Source organism: Emys orbicularis, chromosome 3, assembly GCF_028017835.1.
Source record: "Emys orbicularis isolate rEmyOrb1 chromosome 3, rEmyOrb1.hap1, whole genome shotgun sequence".
NCBI lineage: Eukaryota > Metazoa > Chordata > Testudines > Emydidae > Emys > Emys orbicularis.
The window spans coordinates 214338185-214351042 of NC_088685.1; the positions used below are offsets into that span (position 1 = coordinate 214338185).

Here is a 12858-nt window from a genome sequence, read left to right on the forward strand (position 1 = left end):
ACAGTAAATATTAAAAACAAGAGTTTTGGAAGCAATATACATACACACTGCTGCTTCAGAGTACACGCCAACCTCTGACTTCAGAAGGAAACGTTCACTGGGGGTAGTTGTTCCGTAACTACCCCTCAGTGTATTGAATGGGTTCTGGTGGGGGTGCCACAGGGGGCAGGGAGGGCAATGGAGGACTCTGAGGGGATGATGAAGAGAAAGGGCCATGGGGGCTCTGAGGGGAGGAGGGTGATGGGGAGAGGCCATGGGGGGCTCTGAGCGGGGTGATTTGGGGAGGAGGAAGATCCAGGGGGCTCTGAGGGAGTGACAGGGGGAGAGGGAGGGGCCATGGGGGGGTTGAGGGGGCTATGGGGGAGGGGGCTGGGAGTGACAATGTAACTACAATACCCATAAGTCCTATCTGTGACGTCATCCCCATTGGACAAATCCGGATTTCCGCGTCCGGTGGCTAAAGCAGGAAATCTCGCTCCTGCCTGGAGACCGGGAGGGACCCGGGCCCGGATTTGGTGAGCTGCCCCTGCAGGCAAAGGGGGCCTGGGGGGGTATTGGGGGGACAGCACGGGGGTGTGGGGGGGGGGGGCCGGGCGTGGAGGGGGGGGGGCCAGCACGGGGGCGTGGAGGGGGGGCCGGTTGGGGGGGCCCAGCACGGGTGTGTGTGTGGGGGGGCCGGTTGGGGGGGCCCAGCACGGGGGTGTGGAGGGGGGGGCCGGTTGGGGGGGCCCAGCACGGGGCTGTGGGGGGGGCGGTTGAGGGGGCCCAGCACGGGGCTGTGGGGGGGCGGTTGAGGGGGCCCAGCACGGGGCTGTGGGGGGGCCGGTTGGGGGGGCCCAGCACGGGTGTGTGTGTGGGGGCGGTTGGGGGGGCCCAGCACGGGGGTGTAGGGGGGCCCAGCACGGGGGTGTGTGTGGGGCCGGTTGGGGGGACCCAGCACGGGGCTGTGGGGGGGGCCGGTTGGGGGGGGCCCAGCACGGGGCTGTGGGGGGGGCCGGTTGGGGGGGCCCAGCACGGGGCTGTGGGGGGGGCGGTTGAGGGGGCCCAGCACGGGGCTGTGGGGGGGCCGGTTGGGGGGGGCCCAGCATGGGGGTGTGGGGGGGGCCCAGCACGGGGCTGTGGGGGGGGCAGTTGAGGGGGCCCAGCACGGGGGTGTAGGGGGACCCAGCACGGGGCTGTGGGGGGCCGGTTGGGGGGGGCCCAGCACGGGGCTGTGGGGGGGGCGGTTGAGGGGGCCCAGCACGGGGGTGTAGGGGGGCCCAGCACGGGGGTGTGGGGGGGGCAGTTGGGGGGGCCCAGCACGGGGTGTGGGGGGGGGCCGGTTGAGGGGGCCCATCACGGGGGTGTAGGGGGGGGCCGGTTGAGGGGGCCCAGCATGGGGGTGTGGGGGGGGGGCGGTTGAGGGGGCCCAGCACGGGGGTGTGGGGGGGCCGGTTGGGGGGGGGCCCAGCACGGGGCTGTGGGGGGGGCGGTTGAGGGGGCCCAGCACGGGGGTGTAGGGGGGCCCAGCACGGGGGTGTGTGGGGGGGGCAGTTGGGGGGGCCCAGCACGGGGGTGTGGGGGGGGGCGAGGCCCAGTGCTGGAAGTCTGTGTCGGGCTGGAGCTGCTTTGACCCAGTCCCCCTGTAGGCTGAGGCGCTGGCGCATGGCCGCGGAGCTGGTGGCTGCACGGACAATGGGCCCCGAGCGGATCTGTCCCAATGAGCACGAGGAGCTGGGCCCGCAGGAGGTGCCTGAGGGAGCCCTGGACCCCCCCGGAGACTGGAGCAGCGAGGAGCCCGAGGAGGAGGAGGAGGAAGAGGGCGGCAATGGCTACTTCTACCAGCCCCTGAGCCAGGATCCAGAGCTGGGGTCGTGGGGCCAGGGTTCGCTGGCCCCTGAGGGGATACCGGGCCCTGCAGAGACAGCCCCTGGCATCCAGGAGCGATTGCAGGTCACATGGGGATGTCTGTGGGGGGGGAGTGTGCAGGGCAGATGGGGGGCACCGCTGCCATCTTGTGAACTTAGTATGAGTAAAGTGATACAGGCCCTTGCTGGGGGCTGTCTTGCCATGACATGAGGAGCTCTATCCCTCACGTGTTTTTGGGGAAGCAGAATCTGAGAGCACCCGGCTCCCCCCACAATGCCCTGTAAGCCTAGGAGCACTAAACTGCATCACTGGAATCATGAGTTCTAGTCCCAGCTCTTCCACTAGCTGCTGTAACTATTCCTTGCACTTCACATCCCGTATGAACCATGGACTCCTACTGCTGCCTCGGGGCTAACATATCGATCCCCCTTTCCACAGACAGCATAAATGAGCGTCCACAAGGTCACTTCTGGCAAAGCTGGAAGTAGAGCTCTGATCTCTGCAGCTTGGCTCTGTTACATTATCTACTTTGTGTCTCTCCTCCCCCCTCTCCCCCCCAGGCTTTCCGAAATAATGGTCTGTGACCCACACTAACACAGTACGGCTTGGTCACCTTTTAGCAGCTGGACCTCAGAGAAGTTGATGGCTCCATGCTAAGAGAGCTTGTTCTTAGCTCGAGTGGTAGAGGCTTGTGCATTTACGTGTACAGAGCCAGGCTTCAGTCCCTGCAGGTGATATTAACAGGGCGGTTGTTGTCAAATGTAATTGCAAGACCACAGAAACCAAGAATCACGATGCCTGTAGTTCCACTGCTGCAGCCTTTCAAATCCTTGTGTAACCCGCTGGTGACCCGTGTGGTGCCTCCTTGTAAGGGCTGGTCCATAGAGTAACCATGTGCTTTGTCTCTCATCAGCTGATCTGTAGCTGGCCTGGTAGAGGGCTGTGCTGTGGCTCTGGTTTGAAACCTGCTGATGACACTTGAGGTGATAAAATATACACTGCAGTAACCATTGGGCTGATTGTATATTGCAAAATAGTGTATTTAGAAGTGAATTGGGATGTTGTGTTAATATTGGCTTTGTTACTTCTGTAGTGTTTGCATTTTGGTTAATTGGAGCAGGCCCTTCATGAAGCGGGAGTGGCAGGTTTTTGAGAGTGGTATGTGGGAGACTGCCTGTGTGTGCAGAGTGGCAGACCCTGCCTGTAAACTCCAGAAAGGACAGAACTTGATTTAATAAACATCTTTCCAGAAAATAAGCCACGTAACTAAAGGTGCAACATTAGAGCTTAGTGGGGTGGGCTGACTGCCTCAGAGCATTGGTAATGAGCTGTAGAGCCTTCACCTGTAGGTGTCGTTTGACTCCTGAGCCGCTCAGCAAGTGTGAAAAGTTCCCATCCAATGGTTGTCTATTGTATAGATAAGATGGGGGGGGGGGGGCGGGTTACAGACACAGCGTTATGCTTTGCACTAGTTTGCAGTCTCTTCGGGGCCAGGCCTGTCTCTTGCTATGGTTGTACAGCTCCTTGCACAATGGGGCCCTGAGCTCAGTTGGGTTCTTTAGTGACAGCTCTTTCAGCAGGGCCCAGAACTGCATTACTCACTCTAAACCTGTCAGCACGGATTGTGGCACACGGAGGGAGGGAGGAGGGGATGTTAAATCAAGACAGACCAAAAATCCTGACTTAGTCTTTTATTAAATCTCATGATTTTGGGGATCTGACTTGCGATTCTTTGGGTTGGTAGTCCTGGGGAGCATAGCGAGGGTCTGTACAGGAGGATGGATGCAGAGGGAGACCATGTTTCTGCCCTAGGCTTTGCTGAAACTTGTGAGGATTTTGTTATGCACCGCAGATGCTGAGGCTGCACCTGCCGGACCCCCCTGTGGATAGCGAGGAGGAGGACGAGGAGGACGGAGCTGCAGCTCAGAGCAGCCGAAGTTCCATCCCCATGGATCCAGGTAAGAGAATCCCCTTCCCTCTATTCTAGACTGAAGTGGCATTTGTTGGGGATAGAGAAAGAGGTAGCTCTCTCATGCTGGGCGTTGTATCAGCACCAGTACCTGGCTGCTTGGAGGTGGAGCAGAGCTCCCCAAGCCTGGCTGTTTGAAGGCATTGGGCCGGGGCGCTATCTCTAGCAGCAGCTGCTGGTCTCATGCTCTGACTTTGTTTGGCTCTAGCACACGTGGAGTTGGTGAAAAGGACGATGGCTGGCGTGAAGCTCCCTACCCTGGGGATCCCTGCATGGGCCAGCGAGATCTCGGATGATCAGTGGACGGCTATGGTGCAGCGAACGCTGCAGGCCAGGCAGAGTCTCAGCACCTCTAGGCCGGAATGGAAATGAAGTGCAGAGCCAGGGTCAGGTCCCTATCAAGAGAGCTGAGTACAAAGTGCTACCCTGTGCACTTTAACCTCGGGTTATGTATGGGAGGCAGACCACCACCATCCTTCTCTGGACGGGTCAATGACCTCCCCCGGCGCTGAAGCGCTAAGATGCTCAGTTTGTCTCCCACTGAGGAAATCTGTTTCCTTGTCTCTTCCTTTCCCACTCCCGGCCGTTGGATAGTTTGTCAGTTATTGTGGTGTCCTCATGCTAGCCCAGTAGTAGTTCTCTGCCCCCAAGGAACTGGACTGCCTTCGTAACTTCCCAGGGCAGAGCGTTATTGTCTCTAGCCAGGTCTGTCTGTGAGGAACAACAGATCTGCACTAGGTGCCCGTGGATCACAGTGAGGGAAAGGGTATTTCCCTCCTCACCCATGCATGTGCTGCCCCCAAGTGCTGTAGAGGGCAAACAGCTGTGCTATACCATGTCACAGGAGGTCGAGTCCAGCGTGTTGTCTTTTCAAGAGATCCATTTTATTTAGTTCTGTACATACAGGGACATCTGTACAAAATCCAACACTTTCATACTATAATGCTCTACTGAAAATAAAGTACACCATATGTACATATGACCTGTAAGCAGTTTAATACTTGTGTCCAGGGGGTGACTGCATTGTTTAGTTTTGCTTTTCCCTCATGAAGGGAGGGGCTATGTGAGAAGTGGCAGAGGCAGCTCCAACTCTGTCTGTGCGAGTGGGGAGGGCACAGGCAGAATACTAGGAAATAAATGTTGTACAAAAGACAAGGGCCTGGCAGACAGTTACCAAGGGCCGTGTCCTGGCTGTAATTCTGTCGGATGATAGTTCTGCAGAGGTGCTGCATGCACTCACCCCTTTCTCACACTGCCCCACCTTACAGATATAGGACATGGGAATGAATAGGCAGCAAACAAAATTTAATGTTAAAGTACTGAACACAAACTTCCCTGCCCCCAAGAAGATTAAGAAGAGGGCTATGTATTCGTCTAAGTCATCCAGCACACAATGCTCCATTCCTGTGCTGCAGGTACAACCCACCCAGGCAGTGGTGCTGTCCTGGTTAGACATGGAAAGTTTCACTGCTGCTCACTTCAGGACAGGCACCAGAGCCCACCCCCAGGAAAATCCTAGCCTGAAATGCAGCTACAGCCTCCATCTCTTCTACAGCCAAACCACTTCTCTACAGCGTTCAGGCCATCTACTCCCGCTGCACTCTCCAGTGGGGCAGTGCCTGCTCCCTGGAACCTTCTGGAGCAATTCAGGGGTGGGCTGACAGGCAGCTTGCTAATGTGTGTTACAACCAAGGCCAAGCCGCCTTCTTAGTTCTTCCCCTTCCATTCCCTCAGCCCAGTGCCCCTTTCTGCTCCACCAGTGTCATAAAGGGCTCAGCCACCCATCCCCACAGACTCTTGCCTACCTTCCTTGCCCCTACTCCAGTATAACAGCTGCTACATAGCCAGTGGAGGTGCTGGGCCAGGTATGTGGTAAGTGTTAGCACCTGGCTCCATGCTAACACTCACACTCAAAGTAAGCAGTAACCTCCCAAATCTGATTCATGGATCCAGAAGAGACTTGAAGTAGCCCCCAGTGTGAAGCAGACAGGAGAGGCCGTTCTGTTTGGGGCTGGGAGAGAAGAGAGAGAGATCTCCAAAGGATTAAAGAACCTACTATGTAAATTACCATCCCCTCCACCTCTGCTGGGGGCTTCTGGGGGAAGACGGGCACATCTAGCATGAGGGAATTCAAAAGAATGTGAATGAGCCAGGGTGTGGAAGGAATGACTCAGGAGAAAGCTAAATAGGGCGCGGGGGAGAGGAGATACCTGTGAAGGGTTTAAACGAGAGGAATTTAACATGAGTTAGGGGTGGGAATGAAGTAGGAGCAGTGGGGTGAAGTTAAGGAAGGAAAAACAGGCTGAAGGTCAGGAGTGAGAAGTAGGAGGCTAGAGCACTGTCTCCCACGGGGAACCCTAGCAGACAGACACCCCAGAGCTGGAGCAGGGAATACCCTTAGACAGGCAGAGCAGATATGATACTCTAGGGTTTTTCCATTTGGAAATGCAGTTAGGGCTTGAGTGGGTTGGCCGGTGCTGTCAATCTGTTATGAGTGAGGCCAGTATTTGTTTAAAGGTTCAGCGAACCCACTCACGCCCTTTAAAAACTAGCCTCCCCAGGGTGACAATGGGGAGAGCTGTGATACAAAAATCGAGTGCTCAGGAGAGAACCACCAAAACACTGCAGCACCCCAGCCAATAGCACCCATAGATTACCTGCCAGGGTGAAGATTACCTACCTGGGCTATTGGCAAATACATTCCTAAGGATGAAATAGCATAACTAGTCCCTTCTATGCTACAAGAGAACAAACAGCTGCACAACAGACGAGAACTAGCCTCCTACATGGCCAGCGTAAGGTGAGCCTTGATCAACACCTGCAGCAGCTACAGATTCCAAAATGCAGAGCAACAGAATGCTTCCAAACTTAAAGTGGCCCAAGACACGCCTATAACTTTACTGCCGGCGGCTCACAGGAGCGAGGCTACCAGCACAAGCTTCCTGGACCCGACGGCTGGCGTAGCGATGGAGCAGCGGATGCCCCCGTGATATGGCAACGAACCGAGGCTAGCACAACTTGGGGTTGAGTATGCAGACACATCACAGAGCAGGGACACATTGGTCACGTGCTCCTGGAATAGCATGTTAAATTCGGGCACTTCATTACTGGAAATACAGTGACAAGTCTGAGGGAACTTAAGACGGGAGCAACAATGGTTGGAGGAAGTGACAATCTTTCCTCAGAGTTTGGCCAATAAAAACCTTTGGGGGGTGGGGGAATCATGCTAACCGAAGAAGGGAGAGGGTAATTATTTGAGGGGGGTACAAAGGAATATGAGTAATAATGTGCTTACATTCAGAGACTGCAGAGCACTTCACCCAGAAAAGGATTAGCCCACCTTATGGTGGGGGTGGGAGGAGGGGGAGAGAACAGACTGGGGAGATTCAGTTAAGTAAAGGAAAAGTTAAGGTAAATAACTGTTCTTGCCAAGCCAGATTATTAACCAGTGGAATCACCTCCCATCGAGGACAGTTACAATGCGACTAGAAAAGGCCCTTGAGAACTCACTGTAGTGAACAAACCTGCCCTGTGGATGGACTTGATTCAACCAACCGAGCCTCTCTCCGCTGTCATGGCTACGGGTCTCTGATGCACAGATGGAGCAGGGGTGGGTGTGGAGGATGGTCCGTGCACAGGGCCTTGGGCTGTGTGCAGAACCATGTGATGTAGTCTCTGGCTGAGGAATCCCACCCAGACACTGAGCGTTTGGGGGAGGCTTTGGTCCTGCGTCAGTAAGTAGCAGGGAATGGAATGATGCGAACATGGACTGGCCGGGCTCCCTTTGCAAACGCGCACACAAAACAGCGTTAAAGGAAAAAGCAGGAGGATGTAACAATGCAATGAGATACGAGGTACAATGTAAAACCAAATCTACCCTGAAAGAATGAGAATGGCGTGGACAGGCACAGCTCACCATGTTCATTCCCTAGTTATACATTAGAACCAAGTGCATTTCTGGGTACCCCGGGGGGGGGGAAATGGGGGCCAGGCCTCCCAGGGCAGCTCCCTAGCCCGTCAGAGCGCCTCTTGGCTTGAGGTGAGGAATTCTTCTGCTCTCTTGTGGGCCTCCAGGGCTTTTATAGTGTAGACATCCTGAGGAAGCTCAGATTTCCGACGCAGCAAAACCTTCTCCTTCTTGATGTCTTTCAGCATCTAGAGACAAAGCCCACGGTCAGCGCTCAGCTTCAGGAGCTGAACTAACCGCCCACCCAGCGAGAGTCCCAGGCCCTTCACTCTCACCCAGATCAACTTTGAGCTTCTCCCCTTTCCCCAGCCCAGAGGGAACAGAGGGGGCTCTTGCTCACGTGCCCCTTGCTCTCCCTGTGAGAAGAGACAACGGTGAGCAGTAACAGCAAGGCTCCACCCAGCTGCCTATGATTAAGGAAGCCCTGCTTGCTGGGGAGGGATTCTGCCTACTACCCAGAGCCACATGCGGCTCTACCAAATTCATGGTCCATTTCACGGTCATAGGATATTGAAAATTATAAATTTCATTCATTCATATTTAAATCTGAAATTTCACGGTGTTGTAATTGTAGGGTCCTGACCCAAAAAGGAGATGTGGGGGGGTCGCAAGGTTCTTGTACGGGGGCTTCACAGTACTGCTACCCTTACTTCAGTGCGGCTGCTGGCGGCGGCGCTGCCTTCAGAGCTGGGCAGCTGGAGAGCTGTCGCCAGCAGCAGCATAGTGATAAGGATGGCCTGGTAAGGTATTGCCACCCTTCTGCGCTGCTGTCTGCAGAGCTGGGCCCTCAGTCAGCAGCTGCCGCTCTCCGGCCGCCCCGCTCTGAAGGCAGCAGCGCAGAAGTCAGGGTGGCCTGGTATGGAATTGCCACCCTGACTTCTGCGCTGCTGCTGGCAGGGCGCTGCCCTCAGAGCTGGGTGCCCGGCCAACACCCGCTGCTCTCCGGCCGCCCCGCTCTGAAGGCAGGATGGCCTGGTATGGAATTGCCACCCTGACTTCTGCGCTGCTGCTGGCAGGGCACTGCCCTCAGAGCTGGGTGCCCGGCCAACACCCGCTGCTCTCCGGTCGCCCAGCTCTGAAGGCAGCGCAGAAGTAAGGTTGGCAATACTACGACCCCCCCTAAAATAATCTTGTGACCCCCTGCAACTCCCTTTTGGGTCAGGACCCCCAATTTGAGAAACGCTGGTCTGCCCTGTGAAATCTGCATAGTATCGGGTAAAAGCCCACAAAACACCAGATTTCATGGTCCGTGACGCGTTTTTCATGGGTGTGAATTTGGTAGGGCCCTAACTATAGACACACTCCTGGGCTCACATGTGACCTCAGCACGACTCAGAGGAGCTGGACGTTCATACGGAGTGCAAGACTATGCAGAAGTAGAACAGCCAATACTACATGTTTGAGGGGTGATAAATCCTCCTCCTTCAGGGTTTAAGAATCTCTAACTCTCTCACCGCTTCCTACTGTGGAGTTTTTAACATTTCCTCTGAAGCATCTGGTGCTGGCCCCTGGATACTGGACTAGATGGACTCAGCTCTGATCCAGTCTGGCAATATCTCTGTTCAAATGGAGCCACCTATGGTGGAGGGACCTCCTCTGAGGAACTCTGCCCAGGGTGCTGGACCCTGACTCACCTGCACAGCCTCTGTCTCCACCGTTTTCTTCAGTAGCTGAATGTCCTCTGCAGTTGGGGTCTCTGTCTCCATGCAGTAAACCGGAGGCAAGGGTGGGGGAGCGTAATACATGGGGTACTGCAGACAATCCGAACAATCAGGGAGGTTAGTTCAGCACGCAGGCACACTGCACACCAGCACCAGAATCCCTCCTCTACCCCCATGTCTGACAGGGCCCCCGGGGAATTTCACATGCTCCCAAAGCACCCTCTACACCTCAAGCCAGCACAGAGGGGTTAGACAGTATTCCTCAGCCAGGGAGACTCCTGCCCTTCGCTGTTCCCACTCTGCCTGCCGAGCAGTGGTGGTGTGCCATTCACCATGCCTAGGCTGGCAGAGCAGGAGAGTGCCAGCCACTGGCACACTCCCTACTCGATAACCAGGAACACACACAGGCTTTCCAGGGGACAGTTGCTCCTCCGGTATCAGATGGTCAATGCCACTGAAGTAAGAGGCCAGCTGGGAGATTGGAAGTATCTCCACTAGCTTGGCAACGTCCTCAGGTAACTGCGCTTCATGACAACAATAGGGGACTGAGACACAGGCTGCCACTGGGGCTCCATGGCTGGCCAGGACCTTCTGCAAGGAACCGCCCAGTGATGGGTTCTGCTCTTTGTGGGCCCAGCCAGCAGGCGTTTGAAACCCCAACGCTCTCTCCCCCGTCCATCCCATTCCGAGTGACATCATTACCTGGGGGTTCTGCCGGGCCAGCTCCTCAACCTTGTGCCACATCTCTTCTCGCTCCCTCAGCTTGAACCTCCCCCTGCCGAGAAAGGGAAGAAGTTAAACTCTAGGGAAAAGTGGCAGAGATGGAAATCCGCTGGGGGGCCTGGCGACAGCAGGAGACATGGGGGGGGGGGGGGTCCACTAATTTTGTCCCTTACAAAAGACCTATTTCTGGGTGGGGGTAACACCTGGAAATTGGGAGCACCTGGCAGCTGGAGGAGAATGCATTCCATTCAGTGCACCTGGGAAGATTTTGGGTGGGCACAGAGTGTGTCTGTCTGTCTTTGGGGGGGGATCAGATTGCTAGCTGGAGGGTAAAGCAGCTGGAAGTGGGTTGTCTGAATGATCAGTTCATGTGTTTGAGTTTGGAGGAGGGAAGCATGTGGACCTGTCCCCAGCACTACGTGCTGAGGCTAGTTTGGAGTTACCATTCTCGTTCCCCAGGCAAGGCACAGGAACATTGGAACTGCCCTACCAGAGCCGAGCGAGGGTCCATCTAGCTCAAGGTCCCTCTCCAACACTGGCCAGGACCAGCAGCTTCAGAGGATGGCACAAGAAGCCCTGAGGTGGCCAAATCACAGATTTTTCATACAGTTTAAGCCCAGAAGGGATCATCAGATCATCTAGTCTGATCTCCTGTATAACACAGGCCAGAGAATGTCACCCAGTTACCTCTGCATTGAGCCAAACAACTTGGGTTTGGCAGATCTTCCCGAAAGGCTCCAGTCTGGGTCTGAAGGCATCAAGAGATGGAGACTCCACCAGTGCCCTGGGGAGTTTGTTCCAAGGGCTAATCGCCCTCACTGGTAAAAATCTGCACCTTATTTCTAAATACGTTTTGTCTGGCTTCAGCTTCCAGCCGCTGGGTCTTGTTCTGCCCGTCCCTGCTAGACTAAAGAGCCCTAAGAGCCTTGTCGTTTCTCCCCAGGAAGGCACGTACACATTAATCAAGTCACCTCTGCATCTTCGTTTTGATAAACTGAACAGATCGAGCTCTGAGTCCCTCACTCCAGGGCATTTTCTCCAGCCCACGGCTCTTTTCTGCATCTTCTCCAAATTTATAACATTCTTTTGAACATGTGGATGCAGTATTCCAATATCGGGCTCACCAATGCGGTATGCAGAGGTAAAAATCACTCCTCCCTGCTCCTACTCACTATTCTCCTATTTATACAGCCAAGGACCGCATTAGCCTTTTTGCCACAGCATCATATTAGGAGCTTACGCTCAGTTGGTTATCCAGAATGGAAGCCCTGTGTTTTTTTCAGTCTCTGCTTTCCAGGATACAGTCTCCCATTCTGTAGGGACTGCCAGCATTCCTTGTTCCAAGACGCATGACCTTGCATTTACCAAGAGATCCTGATCGCTGGGTGTCACTGAGCCCTTTTCTCAGAGTTATTTACCACTCCATCCTTCTTTGTGTCAGCGGTGATTTCATACTGACTATCACATCACTGTTGAAAATGCAGACTAGTGCCTGCCTAGTACCAATCCCTGCAGAACCCCACTACAAACACACCTATTCTAGGATGGTTCCCCGTTGAGGGCTAGTTTCTGACACCTGTCAGTTAGCCAGTTCATTCATTTAAGGTGGACTCTTGCTGATATCGTACAGTGCGGAACTAAGTCAAATGCTGACAAAAGTCTCGGCAGGTTACATCTGTGCAAGTGCCTTTATTGACCAAATTTGTAATCTCACCAAAGAACGAAATCGGGATTGTTTGCCAAGACCTATTTCCCATAAACCAATGTTGACTGGCATTACAGTCCTATGATACACATGTGCAACACCATTCCACAAGAGAAGTTTCTTCCTATTCCCATCAATCAGAGACTGGTTTTATGCCCTGCAGCAGGACATTTTTTAATCCCACCTGATGGTAACAAGAGGCCTCTTACTGACCCTTACACATCTAGGGTACCAAGGGAGGGGGAGGGATAGCTCAGTGGTTTGAGCATTGGCCTGCTAAACCCAGGGTTGTGAGTTCAATCCTTGAGGGGGCCATTTAGGGATCTGGGGCAAAAATGTGTCTGGGGATTGGTCCTGCTTTGAGCAGGGGGTTGGACTAGATGACCTCCTGAGGTCCCTTCCAACCCTGGTATTCTAGGATTCTATGATCTGGGGTAAGTGACTGGTCTCTTGGGACTGGGAGCAATCTGATGGGAGAGTTTTGGTTTAGGTGACCATTATCACTAAGTTCAGTTTGTCTGGGTGGTAAGATAGATGGAGAGTCTAAGGGAACTGTCTGTGACTCCGTGGTAAGACTGCTAGAGTGATCCAGGAGTTCACCTTTGCTACTGGCTTGGTGAAATCTAATTACAGAACACACCACAAGCTTGGGGGGTCAGCCCGGTTTTCTGACCATCTACCCTGAGGTTGGCACTCACAGTTGAGAGCTGCTCCAGACAGCCTGGCAGCGATCATGAAGGCGTGTCCACAACTCCACCTAGCTGCCCCCTCAGCTTTCACACAAAGCAGTGTGGACACATGCTCCTGAGCCTGCCATCCCTATAGCTGCACCAGGCCCAAACTGCTGAGGTACAGACAATCCGCTAGTTCATAGCATGACCAGATGCACCATCTTATAACTAATAGGGCTTGAGCCTCTGATTTTTCTCCAAGGGTCTGACTTTCTGAGCAGCTGAACCCTGTTTAAGAAGTAACTAATCGCTCT

The 12858-nt window shown here is 54.6% G+C and overlaps 2 protein-coding genes across 3 annotated transcripts in view; one reads left to right on the forward strand and one right to left on the reverse strand.

Moving 5' to 3' along the window:
* Nucleotides 1-495: 495 nt before the first annotated feature.
* Nucleotides 496-6822, forward strand: MEA1 (male-enhanced antigen 1). The gene is made up of 4 exons (XM_065402070.1): nt 496-515; nt 1629-1932; nt 3701-3806; nt 4026-6822. Exons 2-4 carry the CDS (start codon nt 1645-1647, stop codon nt 4187-4189), a joined length of 558 nt encoding a protein of 185 aa, XP_065258142.1. The 5' UTR covers nt 496-515; nt 1629-1644; the 3' UTR covers nt 4190-6822.
* An 8-nt stretch (nt 6823-6830) lies between these two features.
* PPP2R5D (protein phosphatase 2 regulatory subunit B'delta) overlaps nt 6831-12858 on the reverse strand; it is a 42198-nt gene continuing 36170 nt past the window's right edge. For both annotated transcript variants that reach the window (XM_065402066.1, XM_065402067.1), the window contains 3 exons: nt 10148-10220; nt 9419-9535; nt 6831-7972 (listed from right to left, as the gene is read on the reverse strand). In XM_065402066.1, coding sequence (XP_065258138.1) covers nt 7835-7972; nt 9419-9535; nt 10148-10220 — 328 coding nt within the window. In that variant the 3' untranslated portion in view covers nt 6831-7834. The remainder of the gene's footprint in view (nt 7973-9418; nt 9536-10147; nt 10221-12858) is intronic.

Bases quoted from the DNA above. Each gene is read 5' to 3' on its own strand.
- MEA1 (XM_065402070.1), top strand. From the start codon at position 1,645: ATGGCCGCGGAGCTGGTGGCTGCACGGACAATGGGCCCCGAGCGGATC. The intron at 1,933-3,700 runs GTCACATGGGGA...TATGCACCGCAG, and splicing joins GCATCCAGGAGCGATTGCAG to ATGCTGAGGCTGCACCTGCC. The intron at 3,807-4,025 runs GTAAGAGAATCC...GTTTGGCTCTAG, and splicing joins TTCCATCCCCATGGATCCAG to CACACGTGGAGTTGGTGAAA.